We start from the raw sequence: 20,711 nt of genomic DNA on the forward strand, positions 1-20,711 counted from the left end.
TGACATGGTAAACCTGTCCTGTGCGATATATGCACCATACCATGTTCCTGTTGTCTTTCTCTTTATCTCGACTGGGTTGTTACCATTTTCCGAACATTGTGCGCTTTCCACTAAGTTTTGTTTTCTTTGTATTTCTGCCAGCGCCTGTTCTTTTTATCTTTGCAATCCTTTATTATTGCCTGCGCACTGTGGACCTTTTTACGCTCCACAATGAAAATACCTGAGTCTCGTCATCGCGACAAGCCTGTCGCGTCGTCGAGCCTCAAGTGTTTTCTTTCTGCCCACGGTCCTTTTAGAAAAAAAGGATCTCAGGGCTATTTCCTTGTTACCAAATCTCTTTTTTGGTATTTTACTGATAAACTTGTTTTATTATTTGATATAGCGAGTACTCCGGCATGTGTATTCTCGTGCAGTTAAATCTTGGTAGCTACATTTGTTTTAATTTCTTGTCGGTGATTCGTTTGTGTTTCCTTTCCCAAGTCACTGTTTCCTCATTGCGATATGAGTCTTTATTTGTTGTGTGCAGTAACCTCAATTTGGCATTTACTTTGGCACCGTCCTACTCGCTGACTCGGCTGCTACGTATGTAAATCATGTTTTTGGGCTTTTTCAAGGGATTTGTTGTTTAATTAATCACCATTCAAATTCATGTTCAGGTCTTATTCGTAGCCATTAATGTATAATCATTTACTTTTCAATGGACCTTCTCATATTGTTCTTGGCAATATTTATGTTTTTGCGGCAAAGTGTGGATTCTGTCTATTACAGCACAATTCCTTGCGCCTTGATTGCTTCCTCAAGGTCTCCTTGTCAGTCCATAACCAGTCTGCATTAGAAGTCGAATCGCACACGCCTGAATTCGAAGTCCTTTTCTTAGAAGTGCTTTGCGTCTTTATGCGCAACTGTTTTAAACTGTACTGGATTCTGAGAGTCCAAGTAACTGAAAAGGTGATTGTAACTGACCATTTTTTTTAAACTTCACTTGTTTGGCGGCAAAAAAAAACGTTCTCCTGCCCAAATAAGGTTGGAGGAGCACATTGAAGATTTGCAACATAAATGAAAAAATAAAATGCTCCGAAGGGTTATTGGAGATACCGAATGTCATAGTCACTCACGACAAGTGCTGGAGATTTCCTTATTTAGCCATTAACAGGAGTTCTTATCCCAATTGAGATGGATTATGAGGTCTGCAACGACCCTGTGGATCAGGAGTATTTCATATGGATACTCAGCTGAAGTCCAGATAACTCAACGATTTACCCAAAAATCATGTGATTACACGTCCTTCTGCAAACCTAACCCCACATGAGTTACCCCATGGCCACTATATCTGGAGGGGAGGGGAGGGGACCTGCCTGGGCTGAAATCCACCAAGCTAGTATTGAGTCCCATAGGCCACAAAAACAGAAAGGAAGATTTAGTGGTTGTGGAAGTAGCAGAGGCATTTCCCCTTTTCAAAAGTCCCTTAAACTATACCCCCACTAACAAAACAAGCATTTGCAATGCAATAGGTCTCGCATTAGGAAAGTTTGAGCTATTGGTCTTGTAAATGACAATGTTTTTATTTATGTGTTGGTTTTGAAAATAGCTAAATTAATAGCTTTGTCATTTACAATGCCAATAGTTATAACTTTCGCAAATGTGACACCTATAGCATTTGTAATGCAACAGGTTTTGCATTTACGTGACTTAGATGTATTGATATTACAAATAACAATGGTATTGTTCACAAAAGATGTTCGACATCAGAATATTAAAGCAGCCTGCACTTAAGACCTAATAAAATGGCAGCATCCGCATAAACAACAGTGTCTACTCTTCTCTTACTTTTCTGCAACTGCCAACACCTCATGCTAATAAGCAGTGACCGCACGACCCTCGGAGCATATTTACAAACTGGAGGCACTTCACCCAACACCTTCCATATTGCACCTCACTGTGCAGCACTCTAGCAATTACTTAAAGGTGCCTCAGAAGCAGATGTGAATAGGACTGCTCTGTGGCGTTGTCAATGGTGAGAAGCTCAATAATTCTACAATAGATATATGTATGACCACAATGTGTTTTTTGATCTCAACTGTACACCTTCTCCAGTCAGTATTGTGGCCGTCTAAAAGCTGCTTCAGAGTTCTCTTGGAACGCCATGATAGGTATGAGTAAGGCATTAAGTACTGGGTTTTACTTTGCATTTTGGTCCCTGTAGCTTTGCATTCCCTTTTAAAATGTAGATATCACAATGCGAAGTTTGAACAAGAATTGGATAAGCTAGTCAAGCTTGACATATGGTAACTCGAGGGTGTCCCAACCAGTGCATGAAATGAAAAAACAGAAGTGCAGGTACTCTATACCCGAGTACCTGCTTGTTTCTGAGAAGTGCCGGTAATCTCCAATCAAAAGTATAGCATTTCTCGTTGGAAGTGCAGGTACTCTCCCTCTCAAAATATAAAAGTGCAGGTACTCCGTACCAGACAGTACCGGTCAACTTAAAGCATTGGTCCCAACTTTTGTCATATTGCTTCTCCTCATGAATATAATGACAACTTTAGTTCTCCGATTGCCACCAGTCCCCCCCTGCTATCGATCCCTTTAGACACATATTGTTGCCCCTTCATATAAAGTGCCAAGTCCAGTTCCCCTACTCAGAGTGCTATTGATCCCTTTAGACACGTATTGTTGCCCCTTCATGTCAAGTGCCAAGTCCACATACAAGCTTACAGTATACGTCCCCATTTTTCCCAGTCGTGATCAGCCCCACGTGGACTGGGACAGAGTCCTCTTCCACCCAGTAGCACCACTTCAACCCATGACTGGAATGTGCTGGACATTCTCACCAGCTGGAACAGGTTGGTGCCTCCTCTCTCTTGCAGAAGTTTCTTGCCCTTCTTGTGTTTACTCCGTACAGGGACATCCGCTTCTTCCTCCTCATCCTCTTGCTCAGCTTGCCCCGGCGGCAGGTCCCCAGAACAGAGTGGCTCCTAAACCCGCCCTTCACCCTTCAGCCGCCTCAGGGCCCGGCGAGACATGTTACCCTATTCCTTCGAACCCGTGCCTGTTAGGTACCGCAACTAAATGCACACATCCATGGTCAGGCAGCGCCAGCGACATAGCATACTTCATGCGCGCGCCGCACTACAAGGAAGTGTGAAGAATGGAGCGTGTGCGCGCGTCCTAGCACGCATTCACTATCGCTTGGACGTAGACGCACAAAACCGGCAGGGAAAGTTAAGCAGTCACATGAAAGGTTAGTGATAACGAAGAGTGCTCGTCATTTCAATTGTGTGTCGCTACCTGCGACATGAGGAATTCCAGTTTCTGCATAGTGTGTGTGTGTGTGCGCGCGCATGGCGGGGAGGGGGGGGTTCTCTATGTGTGTGCGTGTGCAGGGTCAGCAACCACAGCCGATTCATTGGAGCTGAGAAGCCAAGCCCTCCCACATTTTGCCCCTCACGAACAGTGTCTGTAGGCTGAAAAAGGTCAGCCTGACAGACACTGTTCATTTTCAGGTCAGGCAGCGAGGAGTCAGACATGTGCTAAATGTGCAGGCTCCTGGCTGCCTGAGCAGAACTTTGCTGGGCTGAGGAAGTCACAGCTCCTTTGGGCATGACTTTCACAGCTCAGCAAAGTCACTGAGGCCCTCCCCTCAGTGACGAGGGGTAGCGTCACTGATTGCCTCGCACCTGAGCGCTTCAGTTTTATGCGCCCAGGGTCAATGTCAATCAGATACACTTCATCACAGAGTGGGTGGGGTCAGCAGTCACACTGACCCCATCCCACTCTCTGATGACATTAGGATTGCTGCCTTCCCAGCCAAGGAGGGAAGACAGCAGTCCCAAGCCTCGTGGGACCTCCGAGGCAGAGCTGCTGGTAAGCGTGTGTTTTTTTTTGTTTAACACCATGCGCGCGAGCGGAATTCCGCTCGCACGCTGGCTTTTGCGAAAACGCACTTTGCGTGACGAGCTGGGCTCGTCATCAGCGTGCGAGGAGGCTATGCCATGACGAGCCCAGCTCGTCATGAACGTGGAAGGGGTTAATTAAGGTTTGGTGCGTGCATGTATGACTGTTTGGTAATGAGTGTTGTGAATGGATGTGTCTGTGTGTGAATGCATGGCTGTGAGTGCATGTGTGTCCCTCCTAAACTTACCGTCGCCACTGAGGGTCAGTACTGAATTTCATAAGTCAGGCCTTTGCCTCAAGTGGCGAAGCAGGCAGAAAATGATGGGTTGGAATGCTACCCCGAGCGAATGCCAGATGTCAGACTACTTGCAAGCATTTCTCCATTCACTTTATGGTGTGATTAATTAAAACTAGGTATTGCACACTTGCGAATGATAAAACAAACTGTGCATTATCTACTTCATGTACATAGAAGCATTTTTCATAGTCAATATGACATCCGTTGGATCTAGCAAAATGTGATGACGTTCGTCAGATTCTACAACAATGGCATGTGTATTCAATGTCATCAGCGATGGTACACAAAAATGACTGCAGATGTAGTATACTAAAAAGCAGATTTACATGCAAACAGTAAGTATGCATCTAATGAAAGCTCATTTTATAGGATAGCCTCTAAACATGCCCGCACGTATTCCCTCCCCCAAAATCTCAATAAAAATGAATGATTGCGTAATTTAGACGCGACGAATGTGGTCAGTCTGGGCCTGGGTACTGGCACACACTGCACTAAGCAATAAACCGTTTTCGGGGGCGGGGGGGGGTTTATAAGTGCGAGCATGCGCGCACGAGATTTCAGTATCCACATCACGGAGGCAACATGTGAAGAATGGGATGAAATGTCATAAAACATTCTTATTAAGTATTGTGCTGATAGAGCTGGGCGCAGCACAGCGTGGCAGTGCTGCTATGAATACAGAGAATCGGGCATTGGTGATAAAAACTCCCTCCTTCTCTCACCCACCCCTCCCCCAACCTCCTCCTACAGAAAAATACAGCACCGGTAGGTGGTGCAGTTGTAAGACTTGAAATTAGCGGGAAATTAGCCGTTTTGTATTCATGTTGACCGTGTATGTACTGCATCACGCACGCTGAGGTGTCGCGATACCTGAACAATGGGAGTCTTTATCGAAATCCAGGTGCTTTTTTTTTTAAACTTCAGAAAGGTAAAGAGCGGATTCAACCCAAAGGACGGCAGCAGGCACACAACCGAGCTAGCTTCTAGCAAGACATACAGACAACCGAATGCAGGCCCAGTCGAGTCTGTCACAGCCTGGCCACGCTGGCCTCAAAACAGCAATGTAATAATCTTTTTATTTACCCGGCCATTCTGAAATATTTCAAGCAATGTGTCCGTTCTCATTTACTCAGTCACACTGACATATTTCAAACAATGTGATCATTCTTCGCTGATTGCATGCTAGCTCATGATGAACAGCCGAGGACGGCAATGAAATCCGCTTCCCATTAAAGGTTGCACTTAAAACAAGGGTGATTAAATCAGGGCTGGATTCACCTGCTGCTCGAAATGCCTGAGACACGCAGCTGCGGAGGGAGCGTCCTACGCTGGCTGGAGCTTTCAGCGGGACGGCTCTGCTGCGGCGGGCTCTCTCCTTATTTCAGGTAACAAGCATTGGCGGCCGCACAAGCATTGGCGGCCGCAAAATTAAATAAATACAAGCAGAAACAAGCGAAGGATAACGACGTGAGCATGCACCTCAGCTGTACGTGAGCATGCACCTCAGCTGTACGTGAGCATGCACCTCAGCTGTACGTGAGCATGCACCTCAGCTGTACGGGAACATGCACCTCAGCTGTACGGGAGCAAGTCACGCTGTGCGCGTTTCCATGTGCCGTGAGCATGCACATCGGACGTCTAGGGAGCTCGTCATCACCTTCTGCGTCGCCTGCTGTTGCCGAGCCTGAGCCGCTAATCCTGCACACCTGAGGAGGAAAGACCGGCCTCGAGAGCAGCGGGGGACTCCCGAGTCAGCCCGGTGAGTAGGGGGGGACGTGTAAATACTGTGTTTTTGGTGCATCAGGCTAGCGAGACAGGAGATGGGCACTTCGAGTGTGTGGATGCGCGTGTGTGACTGTGTGTGTGTGCCCGTGAGTAGGTGGGGGGGGGTGAGGGTGTGTGTATGCAGTGTGTGTGCCTGCGTGTGTGTATGCAGTGTGTGTGCCTGCGTGTGTGTATGCAGTGTGTGTGTGCCTGCGTGTGTGTATGCAGAGTGTGTGTGCGCGCAACTGAGAACTGAGAGAGGCATGGCTGACTGAGATCGGAGATGTGCACGGCTCCGGGGGCTGGCGTGCGCGTTCACGCTAGGATATCGGCGCTCGTCCACCTGTGTAGGTCGCTTCAGAGGCAACTTGGCAGCAATAGGTCTACGAGACCTAAAAATTGATGATTTCCTTCTCAAAGATGTATTTCTTCAGAGTACCATTCGTCAATCAAGCCTTGCATGGAGGCGCTGATAGCCCACCACACACACTGCCCTTGTAACAAGGATACACCGCCTGCTGAGGAGGTTTAACATGCCTCTGCTTACTTATGGCTAATCCCTCAAAACAAACACACCACCTGAGAAACAAGGGATGCTGATGACTCAGAGACCCTCGAGGGATGAGCCGGACATGGAAGCAGATGCGAGGGGATTAACACTGGGGTAATCCCATCACAGAAAGTCTGAGCATTTTACTACAGAGGGCATGGAGAGTTCACCAATCCTATTATCAGTGTTAACGGGTAGCGGAAGTCCAAGGTGCCTGTAGTGCTCGACGCGTGGTCGCAGCACCTTCTCTTAATGGTCCATTCTGAGGCTTCGCAATGTACTGGCATCATAGTGGTTGGAATCTTAACTCGCATCTGCTCCTCTTCCCCCACCCCCCTCCGAAGTGGATTTGATAGATTTCGATTATGCTAATGAATAAGCATACACATTGGCTACAAGTAACAGGCTTTCCAATCCGTGCACATTAACTTAATAGCTGCAGAATTGCTCCTTTCTTAAATTCCACACAATGCATCTTCCTGTATTACTATTTGACTGCAAAAGGATGAACAGGTGAAGGCAAAGTCTCTCCAGCAGATATCACATCATTTTTTTTGTTTTTACGGACTCTAACTGTGATTGTAACCTTACACCTGTATCCCCTTTTTCCCAATGTTCTCAGCACCCCGGCCCCTCGCCATCCTTTTGTTGATTTTGTATAATTCTGCACTTTAAACACGTTGTTTGTTCACCATTGTATACCATGTAAAGCGCTCTGATACACTCACGGGTCAAGTTCGCGCTCTATAAAACACAAAAATAAATAAAGATTTTTTTTTAAATGTCTATTGTTTTTTTTTTACACTTACAACATAACAGTGTGTTTGAAAACTGTACAATATGTCTAATTGCGAATATGAAAAACATCTAACTCTTTCTAATGCAAGAACAAAAACAACAAAATAATGTTTTTATTTAATCTGTCGACAAATTTAAGACATCTAAGAACCTTGGAGGGATTTGGTGGGACAGGTAGCAAGACACTTTAACAGCGGTCTGCGCATTCAGCCAGGCCCTCTGGCAGGTCACACTGATGGAATGCACATCACATTATGTCATTTCAAAATAGAACTAGTTCTAATGGTATTGCCTTGAAAGAACTAACGGCCAGATTCATGAAAGACCCGTTTTGCGAGTCTGAAATAGCGATTCATAAGGAATCGCTATTACAGACTCGCAAAACGGGATTCATGTAGGAATCGCAAAATTAAATGCGATTCCTACAGATTCCTTATTTGCGATTAGCAAATTGCTAATCGCAAATAAGGAATAACTCCCCATTCATTCCTATGGGCCAAAAGGCCCATAGGAATGAATGGGGAGTATTCCTTATTTGCGATTAGCAATTTGCTAATCGCAAATAAGATAGCAATTTGAAGGGTGCCAGGGGTGTCCAAAGGACACCCTGTAGCACCCCTTAAATGCACATTTCAACAGGTGTTGCGCACACACATGTCCTAAGGACATGTGTGTATGTAACACGCAACTTAGAAAAATGATTTTAAAAGCATTTTTTTAAGTTTTTGCTATTTACCACGAGGTTTGACCTCGCGGTAAATAGCGGCCGAAATTTGCAATTTCGCAATTTTAAAATGTTTCAAGAATAGCATTTAAGGAATCTCTAATAGAGATTCATTAAATGCTATTCCTCGCAAATTTGCGAGTTTCTAAATAGCGATTTTTGCATTTGGGATGATGAATCCCAAATGCAAAAATTGCGCTCGCAAAGGGCCAGATTCTGAGAACCTGGCCCTTTGCGAGCCGATTTGGGCTTGACGAATCAGGCTGTAAGTTCTAGCTCCTCTCTCTCTTGAGTGTCCCTCCATCATACTTTCACCTGACTGCAAAGCACACCCAATGTGTCCAATATGTCTGCACTACTTCTCTGGTGATGATCAGATCACTATCAATTTGCCAAAAGAGATTGGCACATTATTCCTACAATCTTATGTTGGTTCTTGATACACAATGAGGCTGTCATTTCCAATAGAGACTCTTGTCTTCAGTTCTTACCATTAAGATTCAGGTCTGTATATTGTGTTTCAATAACATCTCGTGCTAGAAAAATGTTACATATGTAGCGGTAAGATAATAGTGAAGGTTGGAAAAACACGAGGGCTCGGGTAAAACACAGACCTACAGTGCAAAGCAAAACGTATCACTTCCAAAGCAATCAAGCAAATGGTTTTCCTTAAGAATACCTCACGTGACTGCTCGATACTTACCTTTTCATGTTTTGTCTGTGTTTTGGAGCTTTCAGAGAACAATTACTTTGCTTGATGCTTTGTTCATTTGGAGATATTGTTAAAAAAATATTTAAATCCTTGTGCAGATCACTTGCCCCGGCTTCCATTGCTTTCTGAAATCAATGGTTGACAATGTGGTCCACATTTTCATTTAAAGTGCTCTAAGGCTCTTGAAAATTACACTTAGCATCCCATTGCCATCACTAGATTTGTTAAATCCCCGTGCACTACATTATAACCATCAATTTCCTTTATGTGTTTCCCTTTGATGTTACAGAATGAAACTCCCACCTCTCAAGTCATCCTAGAAGTGACCTCCGAAAAGCGGATCTCCCCTCTGCCTCGTCAAAGTCCATCCCTCCAGTCAGACTGTAGGCAGCCGGGAACCCGCGGAGAGTCAGAGGCTGATGGGACAGCTTCCCTCACATCCAGTGCAAATGGGCCACCCCGGGAGTATTATTCGACAGAGGAGCGGCTCAAGGAAAAACTAAGGCAGCTACAGCTGCAGAACTCATTGGGAAAGAACAACTTCCCAAAAACAAGCATGCAACCGCTGGATCCTTCCTGCTTGCTGACTCCTCCCAATACGCCGTCAAACATGGACCTAGAGTGCAACGACTCTGCACAGAACAACGACAGCGGCAAAGCTGGGCCGGATTTTAGAAGAGAGACCCTTAACGGCACCAAAATGAAAACCACAGAAACCAACACAGAGATCAGGGCCACAGAAGGTATGACAATTCATTCTCCCTAAACATTTATTGACTCACTGTATGTTGAAGGCGTGCAACGATAGAAGCAGAGAGCTCAACGCAAACATGCCCTACTAGGGCACAGGTTACTACTATCACTGTGAAGTTTGATTAACTTCTCATATTTATTAAAGTGGGACTGAAGTCCTGTTCCTATTCATGTCTCCAGCCACCCCACTTAACTCTCTGCTGTCAATCAGAGGAGGAATCTTGATTTACAGTATTATGCGTTTTGTGTCATTGTTGCCGATATTAGCCCAAGCTATGGTGTGGTTCTATTTGTAAAGAAACATCTGAAAGACCACTTTGTCTTTTTTAAATTACTTTATAGTTTCTTTATGCTTCAAAATCAGGGAACAAAGGAGCATATTAGCAAGAAGCTCATTGAAATTTTCGCCATTTTAGACGCAGGAAACTGCCGCTAAAACGTCGATAATGGGCTTGCTAATATGCGTTATAGAATTTCAATAAAGCCCAAGTTAGATGTGCAGGACATGTAACCTGGGCTTCTATTGGAATTCTATAACGCATATTAGCAAGCCCGTTATCGCCGTTTTACCGGCAGTTTCCTGCCCCTAAAACAGCGATAATTGTAACGAGCTTCTTGCTAATATGCCCCAACATTTTAGAAGGTTATAAGGATGATATACTAAGGGTGCTGTATGGGTGGGGGCTATTAGTGGTTGATTTGGGGTAATCTAAATGGAGGCAGTCACTCTCTGGACCATGGAGTAAAATCTTTTACCCGGAAGACATTTTGACATTATATATTTAGCACATGTGGGTACAATCATGAGCCCTGAAGACCAGAGGAAATATTTAAAGTATAAGTTTGTAATTCTTCTTTCTTTAAACACCTGCTTTTCGCCCTCAGGGAACTCACCTATACCCTTCGATTACCCTACCCCGGCTTCTTCCAGCCTTAGCTCAGACACGGAAGACTTCTGTTACGTTTTTGTGGTGGAGTTGGAAAAGGGGCCTATCGGACTCGGCATGGGACTTATAGATGGTTTGGTGAGTAGATTTGATAACCACACACATTCTTGTTTAGTAAGAAGTAGCTTTTCTGAATTACTTTTTATGCCGAGTGATCAGCCATCTTAGGTTATCTATGTTATGTTATGTTATGTTATGATATGTTAACTGTTTTTGTACCGCGCACAGCTGCCCCAGCAAAGGGGCGTCCTGGCGCCATAAGAAGGTATACACAACACAGCATAAAAGATACTCAATCAGACCAGACACAAGCAATTCAGGTCGGTAAACTGACCATACTCTTTGATATGGCGTTGCTCACAGCAGAGCTTTTATGTTTCAAAGGGTGGATTGCAAAAGATGGAGACATAATATTCGCTTCCCCAACATCCACACTCATGTGTGAAAAAGGGAAGACTGAGGGGTATATTTACAAGGGCTTTATCTCCGCTTTTTTGGCGTACAAAGCCAAAAAAGCGGAGATAAAACCAATGCCCTATTTACAAGAGCGTGCTAACATGCAAAATCGCATGTTAGCACCCTTTTTCCCCAACGCCTCTCTTTGCATCTCCAAAGAGATGCAAAGTGGGCGTTACTGGGCGTACCCGGGAAGGACGACCTTGCAAATATCGCTGATGTTTACATCGCAATATTTACAAGGCAGCCCACATGATTTTAGCACACGTTAGATTTTGGCAAAAATGGCAGTTTTCGCCAAAATGTAACGGCTGCTAAAATCCTGACTTAGCCATCCCTAACATTGGGGGTGGATTATGCTGATTGCAAGGTTATCGCCATTTTGCAGGGAACATTGCTGGAAAACCAGCGATGTTCCCTGCAAAAGGGCGATAACCTCGCTATCTCTGGAATTTTTATAGCCCTGGAGTAACGCGTCGTTAATAACGCACTACCAGGGCGATAAATTCCAGAGATAGCGTACGATAATATAATTATCACTAAGCACGGCCAGCGATAATTATCGCTGGCTGTTGTTAATATGCCCCTGAAATCTTTAATGGGAACCGCAGCATACTGTCTCCCTATCTAGAATTTACTTTACATATTGATATCCTACCACCCCTTCTTCCGGGTTCCAATATCACTTTGTCATCCTGCCCTCAAGAGAAGCATTTATGGTTGTTTTATGGACCCTTACACCCCCTACTGGTGCCATGCTTCATCATCGGGTCGCACCCTGGTCCCTAAAAACCAGAGTGGACTCAGCCATATCCCAGGAAGCACTTAGAATATTATTCTTAGTTTTAAAGGGGAATTGAAAGATTAAAAATACCTAATGGACACGTCAGTTTCCCTTAATTTCAGGTGCCACACGTTTGGTTAAAACCTATTTGTCTGGTGTTCTTAGAGGGCGGGGGCTACTACCTCTGCACCCTAGCAATGTGTCAACATGTTTCATTTCTTCCAAAGAGACTTACAAAAGTACCCAGGCTTTAATCGAGACTACTCTTACTTAATGTCCCACGTTTCTCAAAGCAGAATTGCTGCTGCCCATTCTATTCTGTCAGGTCAGTCAGCAGTTTTATGTTGTAACATAACAAGTATTTGTAAAGTGCACATTTACCCAGAAGGGTATCTTGGTGCTGAATAACAAATGTTTATTGTTACCCAACTCAACCCCTTAAGCGCTGCCGTCGGCCAACGGTCGTCCCAAGCACTATCTTGCCAGTGCTGCGCACGACCGTTGGCCGACGGGCCAGCGCTCGTTATTCGAACGTTCAGCACTGGGTGCTGAACGTTCAGCGCAGCTAAGAGGTTAATGGTACTCATTTTATGGACCTGTCGGGATTTGAACCTGTGACCCTGAGGTCAATCACAGGACCATGCAGTGGACGAATTAGTCCACTAAGCCACCAGAGCCGGCATGACATAATATAGACATAACATAGACACACATACAACATGCAATAATGTTCAAAACAGGCCTACATTGCCTGTCCCCCTGCTGGAAAAGTATGCATTCGCACCTGCTTTCTTCAGGTTCGAAAAGGTGCAATAAACAAAGAAGACATCAGTATTGTCACCAAATATCGGTTGTAGAGTCCGGTAATGGTTACACAAAGTCAAAACAATGCACACAGCATGCTATTTCACACTGGTGCATGCATATCAATGCAACAGAACCTCTATCAAAGGCACCTTTGATTTTCACGAACAAACAAAACTTGGGTAGGCATGTAAGGTATTCAAACGTGATAAACCATTACAACGCATTGCGCTGGGGGACGCTCTAGGATAGGGAATAGATTTAATTTACTATCCAACACCTTCCCTAGTATCCACGGGGACTGGAGTTGGAATAGTAAATTAAACTATTCAGTATCCAGCACCCCAAAGCGCTATGCGTTGTAAAGGTTTTCGTTGTAATACTTGCGTTGTAAAAGCATGCGTGGTAAAAGCATGCGCTGTAATGTCATACATCCCATCATGAGCACAGGAGCACTGTAGCTCATGACGAGCGCACCCCCCCCCGCGCGAAGCAGCAATATCGCACGTGTTAAATACTGATATTGCCTGCTGTGGATTTTACCAGGTGGGATATTACAGCATCATTTTGAGTGCCAGAATGGGGTATATTATGTCATCTCCAGATTACTGCACGTTTTCGACTTTCAATTCAAATTTTGCCAGGTTTTTCTAGCCCATACTTGTCCAGTGAAAAATGAAGATGTATGGTACTTTTCCTAAAACTCAGGAGGCATTCAATATCTAGGGCACACAAAAAGCGCCCCTTTGTCTTGCGCAATATCAGATGACATGAACAGGAGATGATGTATCTTTTTGCAGTTGTGATGTCTCAAGAGGGGTGGTGCCATACCAGATGTTCAGGAGAGCCGCTGACTTTGCAAATTATTTTTATTTAAATTCATTGTATGCAAATGTATGCACTTGGATAGCCCGAAATATCAGTCATGGCACAAGCCCATGGGGACTAACGTTTGACAGTGCAGTTTTACATGCTGGCCACAGACGCGGACTGTTGTCTACAGTTGGGGAATACTACACAGGCAAAATAAGGTTGGTTTCTTTAGTTAAGCGTCAACGCCAATAAGATATCATTATCAGGGGTTCGTGCACAATACTTTTCACTCACCTAGTGCTATTCACTAGCCAATCTTATCCCACAAATGAGGAGTACAGAAAGCATACCTTTATGGTGTTGCCATTAGTCTCAGTCCTTTGTCTCTTTCCAGTTTGCAGAATGTAACCTTTGTCAAAGTCTTGTTATTGGGAGGCGTCAACTGTAGGGATTTGCAGAGGTTGAGCAGGAAACAGGAGATGGGATCGGGAGGTAGAAGGGACTTAGAGGCATATCATCAACAAACTGCGATAAATATCTCAAAGCTCACTTAGCGCGATATTTTATATCGGCGGATTGCATCGCCGTGTTAGTGCGCTATTAACTACGCTAAGCACCTTGGCGATATGAAATCCAGCGATGGCGGCGAAAACCCCCAACAGCGCTGCAAATCCAGCGATAATTTTGTGAGATAAAGCATAAACTCACTAATACGGCCCTGTGGCCTTAACCATGCAATCCACCTCCCATAATACATATGGCTAAGTCAGAAATTTAGCAGAAGTCAAATACCTGCGATAAGAGGTGCATAGCGTGATTTTTCATGTCGCTTCGCGGGTCTGCTGCAGGCTTGTTAATATGGCGAAGCCCTGTTAGCGACTATTTCCATGTTTAGCTCCGGAACGCCTACTTTGCATGTCATTATCGATGGCATGCAGGGCGATAAAAAACTGGCAGCTAACTAGCGGAAATTAGCACTAACACTGGTTAGCGCAAGCTTGTAAATAGACGATAAAAAATGTCCACATTAGCGGCACGAAAGTGCCGCTAACGCAGCGATATTGGCCTTGATAATATGCCCCCAGGAGAGTAAACAAGGGATGGGCAATACATGGTATCAACTGCGTGTTGCCGAAAGTTGATCTCTTGTTGCCATCTTTTCAGTGTCCACACTAGAATGTGGCTGCACTCACAACTTGATAATAAGAGATAGCCTAATTTATTGATAGAGTATAGAAATGTCAGCTATTTTTTTTTTACGGAAGCAACAAGAAAGTTATTATTATAAATCTTTGATTAAAAGATGACGCACCTAGATATGGAATTAAATGAGTTATACATCTCCACCAAACCAGAAATGTCCCGTGAGGTCCTGTCGTCAACTACAATCAACTTTTTAATAAAATACTGGCTGGGTTTCTTTCTCCCTTGTAAATAAACGATGTCAAACATGCATAAATAAAATTAAACACATTCTTAGACATTGTGTTCTTCAGATTTGCGCTTACGTCACTGTTTCCCACTCAAGTTGGAAGGTCTGTCAATATTTGCCTACACCTCTTCTGCTTAAGGGAAAGAAGAATGTGTGAAAAGCAGATCCAAAGGTATATCATGGATGCTATACTACCAGCATCAAGCACTGGCATTTCAGGAATGTGTTCACTGCAGTGGGGAGAAATACTAATTACATCCTATCCGGGTGTGCTGGCGGTAATATTAAATTCTATGTTCTGACATGTGAAAGTAGTCTCCAGGACAACAGTCTACAGTATGGACTTTACCATACTATACAACTCACCAGGCATGGTGTAAAGCATTTGTGGCACTTTCTCTCCTTGTTGACAACGGTCTATGCATTTTGTCAAAGATTTAAGGGCATTAAAGTGTGATCTCATATGCCTAATACTAGACTTCTGCTTGATTTCAGATGTGCATGCGTTTAAGCTGTGGTGCTCCTGTCTGACTGTTCTTATGCTTTGTGGTTGTCTTCTACAGCACACAACCCTGAACACTCCTGGCATTTACATCAGAACGTTGATCGCCGATAGCCCGGCATCCTCAGATGGGCGACTCTCCGTTGGAGACCGAATCCTTGCTGTCAATGGGGCCAGCCTCATTGGATCCGATTACAAGAGGTAACGCGGTGATTGATACCCTGGGCATGCATTTAATTTAAACCTGCACTGTGGTGGCCATGTCCCTTTCACACCCCATTGTTGTTGCCAGATGTTTAGGTGATGTAGAACCAGCGTATCCAGTTCTGGGCAGTGTCGTCCAATCATTGGACGATACTGATATGTTATATGAATGGAACCACATTTTTCTATTGATTTTAAGTGACCAGGCAACACTACAATCTGTTCATTTTAGTGTCCAGCCAACCTATGACATTAAACACAGCATAATAGTGGTACACAGCCCCTTGCATTACCTATCAGGGTCAACTCATTTTATGAAATGGAAGCAATACGACAGTCCAAATTGCAGATCTGTAGTTACAAGATTACAAAACATAGATATTGAATGAAAGGATTTAGACACCTTCCTCAGACCGGAAATGTCCCAGTGAGGTCCTGACTGTGATTATGATAAACTATCTAATAAAATACTGCTTGGTTTCTCATTTGTTTATGATGTCAAATTATAAAGTTCAATATGGATAAATTAAACGAAGCTACTGATTTTCCATAATATTCAACATAATTAACCCACATATGCACCAAAATGAAAAAGATTTGTCATTTGGAATCAGGATCACTCTTTCGGGTAGAATTGTATTGACACCCCAAAAATAGTGTTGTGATGAAAGAATAAAATACGATCACCTTCAACATGTAATCCTTAAAATACATGCTCATTTTCCACTGACCTCTAGATCAATGAAAGCACCTAGCCCATAAGCCAGGGAAAACTCCCCACTAGGGGGTGGGTAAATAATTCTGCTCCTCCGCCAGAGTTCCGGGAGTTTTGCCCACTCCGAGAAGAGAGTCCTGAAATTCAGTGAGGTAACGTGGAGTGGAGTTTTTCTCACGAGCTGCTCATCAATGGTAAATTGGTGTGCACTTGCAAAAAAAAAAAATCATGCGCTAGACCTCCCGGCAAGATTTCTCATCAGGGGCAGTTACAGCAGGTCACGAAGGCTCACATTGAGAAATCTGCCATTCGCGTTGAGGAAGCTGCCACCCGAGTAGAGTGTCTACTCGAGCGGCCGAAAGCAGCAGCGTCCTCTGGCGAGGCACGCAGTGCTTTTTGCGCTGATTTTACTGCATAGCACAAACTCCCGACGCTAAAAATCAGTCTGACCTAACAGGGAGCGTTGCTGAGTTTTTCTGGCACTTCGCAGACTTCCGCAAAATAAATCTCTGTGAACAACGCGCAGGCCTACTCGTCCCCCAGTTAACACATGGCTGACCAGTGACACAACCCATCAAATATGTGACTATAACAGGCAGTCTAGGTTTCAACAAAATTGAAAACTGAAATCTTGATTGTCTGCTCAGTGGAACTCAGACACTAACAACCATTCCAGAGAGGTAGGACGTATCTGGTCCTACCATGACGGCTTCCACGGCAACAGACCACAGTCAACTGTTGAGACTTGTCACCTGTAGGCCTTACGGACCAACATGAGCAATGAGTTACAGGGGAGCATAACCAGCAAGGCAGATGCCCTTGGAGCAGCAATTTGGGCTGCAGAGACCTGGGGGCCCTAAACATGAGCTGTGACCTTAAGTTGGTGGCCACTGTGCAATTTGTGTAACGCTGAAGAGACATGCGCTAGATGTCTTGAAGACCTGGAGAGCTCCTGTCATGAGCTTCGGTTCCAACATGGCGTGATCGATGCAGAGGTCTTACCAGAAGCACAAGGTAACTCCCAATATCTAGACTGTCTCTCCTTGGAGACGGTCATCTCTAAGGGGATACACAGAGGTTCTGAGAACAGAGAAGATGCAACCATCTGCCACAGTGGGTGCAGCATTGAGAGGGCACTCCTTCTTAAATAAAGTGCGGCATGCACAAAAGTTTTGTCACTGATGCTCCTATGTCAGCAATTTTCAGTAGCAATGCCCTCAAGACCCCAGCCTGAGTAGAAGCCCCATACAGCATTGTGGGAGACTCCCTGAATGTGACAGAGGTATCCAACACTGGGCACTCTCCATACTGAAGCAAAGCTGGATGAGGTACCTCAGTCAGTCAGTCAAAGTTCTTTATTGCGATAACTTAATATCATACAAAGACAATGGCATAAAAAACACAGACAACAAATAGCATGCGTAAAAACAGTTAAAAACAGTTAAAACATTTAAAAAGAACATTTCAGATAAAAATCAATGTACCATATTACAAATCGTTGAAACTTTATGGTTACGTAGTGCTAAAGTGCATTAATACTAAAGTGCATAATCAAGTGCAATATTCCAAGGGATGATCCCCGCATGAATATTCTACTAAGGTAACTACAAGCCCTGACCCACTGTGATCTAATATTCGTCAACCTGAGGTTGCCAACAGCCAGACTAATTAATAAACAAGTCTGTACTCTTAAGTCTGGTATTCCTGCTTCTTATTGCTCTTACCAGGAAATTCGCCACAAAAAACATGATCCTGGGGGTTTGCAACATTTGTAGGTGGATAAGAGCAGGTCGAACCAGAATAAATCCCGCTTCCTTAAGTATAGGAACGAGAAACAACCTCCGGGCATCATTATAATAGCTACAGAACATTATAAAGTGCATTGTGCTCTGTTCTGAAAAAAGATCACAAGGGGCCTTTTCAGGGGTACTCCACTCGGAATAAAAACCCAAGTTAAAATGAATCAGGTTAAGTCTAAAACGGGTTAAAATGAACCTATGATAAGGATTAGTCACCACATTGAGGTAGTTGTCAGGACCACTAGGTATAGCCAACAGGAGGCTGGCCCTAACACAGGGTTTCTTTAGCTCGACTTCCTCCCTCTCCAGGGAAAGAAGCTCCTTCATAGCGGCCTTAGTGAGAACAACGTCATTGGATGTTATGGAGTCAGTGGCTGTGTATAATTCAGGCCTCCCCAGCCTACAAAAACTGTCCTTGATGTACTTTAACCATCCAATCCTGTGTACATTGTCTAGGGTCAGACAGTCCCTTATTATGGAATGGTTAAGGGGAATTTCAGGATTGAGCCACAACTTGAGCCATGCGATTAATGGAGCTATTCTAACCAAATCGCTAATGAAGCCTTCTCCTAACTCCTGGTGGACAGTATAAGAAGGGGTTGACTGCTGGACGCCCAAAACTGATCTAAAGAATCTGTTTTCCGCGGTCTGAATGGGATCAATTCTTTTATACCCCCAAAGGGAGCTCCCGTATGAAGCTACAGAAATACATTTAGCTTTGTATATTTTGCTAATAGCTTCAAAAGGCCTGCCCCCCAGTCTTTTTGAAAAGCCATGAAGGGCAGCGGAAGTTCTGGCCAGTGTAGCTACTCTGCTTTTTACATGAGGGCCCCAACTACCTTTCTCGTCAAAGGTGATCCCCAGGTAAGGGAAAGAAGTAACCCGAACAAGTTTTTCCCTTCCACAGAAAAAAGTTTTATGGAAGGATTTCCTTGAGGCCCGACCCATAAGCATGACCTGGGATTTTTTTGCATTAATTTTCAGGTCTAAAGAACCCATGAAGGATTCGAAAGCATCCAACAGCCGTTGTAGCCCTACTCCTGTTCGAGCCAGTAGCACCGCGTCATCCGCGTACAGGAGAACTGGTATACCCTGTTCCCCTGCACGTGGAATGTCGCTTGTAACCCCACTTAGGGCGGGCTCTAAGGCATTCACATACAACGTGAACAATAAAGGTGCCAAGATGCATCCCTGACGGACTCCCCTTTCAGAAGCAAACACTTCAGTACATCTTCCATCCGTGGAGACTCTAACTTTAGCAGACAGGCCAGAATGGAGGTCGGACAGTAAGTTGACTATTGGTCTGTCCAGACCCATCTCGACCAGTTTACCCCAGAGCTTGGATCTATTGACCATATCGAATGCGGAGGAGAGGTCCATGAACCCTAAGTACATGGACCCATCCTTGGCTCTGGTGTATTTTTCAATCAATAGATGAAGATTGAGGCACTGGTCCAGGGTGCTTCTCTTGGGTCTAAACCCGTATTGCACGTTGCTCAAGATGTTGTTCTCAGTGGCCCATTCATTCAGTTTCGCTAATAGCACTCTCCCTAGAATCTTAACAGAGGAGTCTATCAATGAAATGGGCCTATAGCATGCAGGGTCCTGCCTATTGCCTTTTTTAAAAACCGGGATAATAGTTGAGGTTTTCCAAGACTCAGGAATATTATCACGATTTAAGGCGTTAAAAACCCTGCAAAGCAGTCTTGACCAGAAGTTGGGGAAGCATTTAAAGGCATCAGCCGGAACACCATCCGGTCCCGGTGCCTTTTTTATCAAAGTGCGATTAATGGCGACTAGAATCTCCTCAACTTCAAAGTGCAAGTGGTTACCCAATATAGTGGTAGACTCTTCAAAAGCGCTATTCTCGGCTAAAGACTGGCCTGAGTATATGTCTCTAAAGTGTTGGATCCAGTCCTGATCTGGGATATTTGTTTCCAGGGGGGAGTTATCCTCACCTGTAAGAAGGGGTTGATTAACAATTCTCCAGAACTCCCCACTATTTTTTATTATGGCTGGGTCTGTAAGTTGCGCCCAAGCTTCGTCTTTAAGCTCTTTCTTTCTGGCTGCAATGGCTTTTTTGTATAAGGCCCTGCTAGTCCTAATAAGGTCGCGATCCTTTGGGTCGGATTTAAGAGCATTAAGCAGCACAGAATGTGCTAGGGAACAACTGTGATCAAACCATCTTTTAAGAGGTTTTGTCTTGGTCTTGCTGATCACAGAGAGCCTACCGTTTATCTTACAGCATATGTTAGTAAATGCGAGAATGACATCCCCATCATTTGCAAACAAAACAGGTGATGGACAGAATGTGGATCAATGTCACACATTCACCCCAGTACAAAGATCTGGGCCCAAATCCATCGTTTTTTTGCACTCCACACCACCCTGGGTTAGACAATGGCGATATGCAAATCAGCTCTGACCCTGTGCCCCATGGGAACAGTCCAGTCCGAACTACAAAAGCCATGTCCTTCCCAGAACGGAATCAAGCATCCGAGGACCGGACCGGTTTCGAGGTAACACCTCTCATCAGCCCGGCTAGCTTGACTCCAGTGGTGTGGAGTGCCTGGGACCCACGTCTGAGCATCCCCAGCGCACTTATGGCGGCAATTGCAAACAAAACAGGTGATGGACAGAATGTGGATCAATGTCACACATTCACCCCAGTACAAAGATCTGGGCCCAAATCCATCGTTTTTTTGCACTCCACACCACCCTGGGTTAGACAATGGCGATATGCAAATCAGCTCTGACCCTGT

General features: G+C 44.6%; 1 protein-coding gene across 1 annotated transcript in view; it reads left to right on the plus strand.

Annotated features, from left to right (window-relative positions):
* Nucleotides 1-20,711, plus strand: part of RADIL (Rap associating with DIL domain) — a 346,241-nt gene that overhangs the window by 299,072 nt on the left and 26,458 nt on the right. The window contains exons 11-13 of the mRNA XM_086940689.1: nucleotides 9,030-9,483; nucleotides 10,379-10,518; nucleotides 15,293-15,432. Of these exons, the coding sequence (XP_086796815.1) occupies nucleotides 9,030-9,483; nucleotides 10,379-10,518; nucleotides 15,293-15,432 (734 nt within the window). The remainder of the gene's footprint in view (nucleotides 1-9,029; nucleotides 9,484-10,378; nucleotides 10,519-15,292; nucleotides 15,433-20,711) is intronic.

This window comes from Lissotriton vulgaris, chromosome 10 (assembly GCF_964263255.1).
Source record: "Lissotriton vulgaris chromosome 10, aLisVul1.2, whole genome shotgun sequence".
In the NCBI taxonomy this organism is placed as follows: domain Eukaryota; kingdom Metazoa; phylum Chordata; class Amphibia; order Caudata; family Salamandridae; genus Lissotriton; species Lissotriton vulgaris.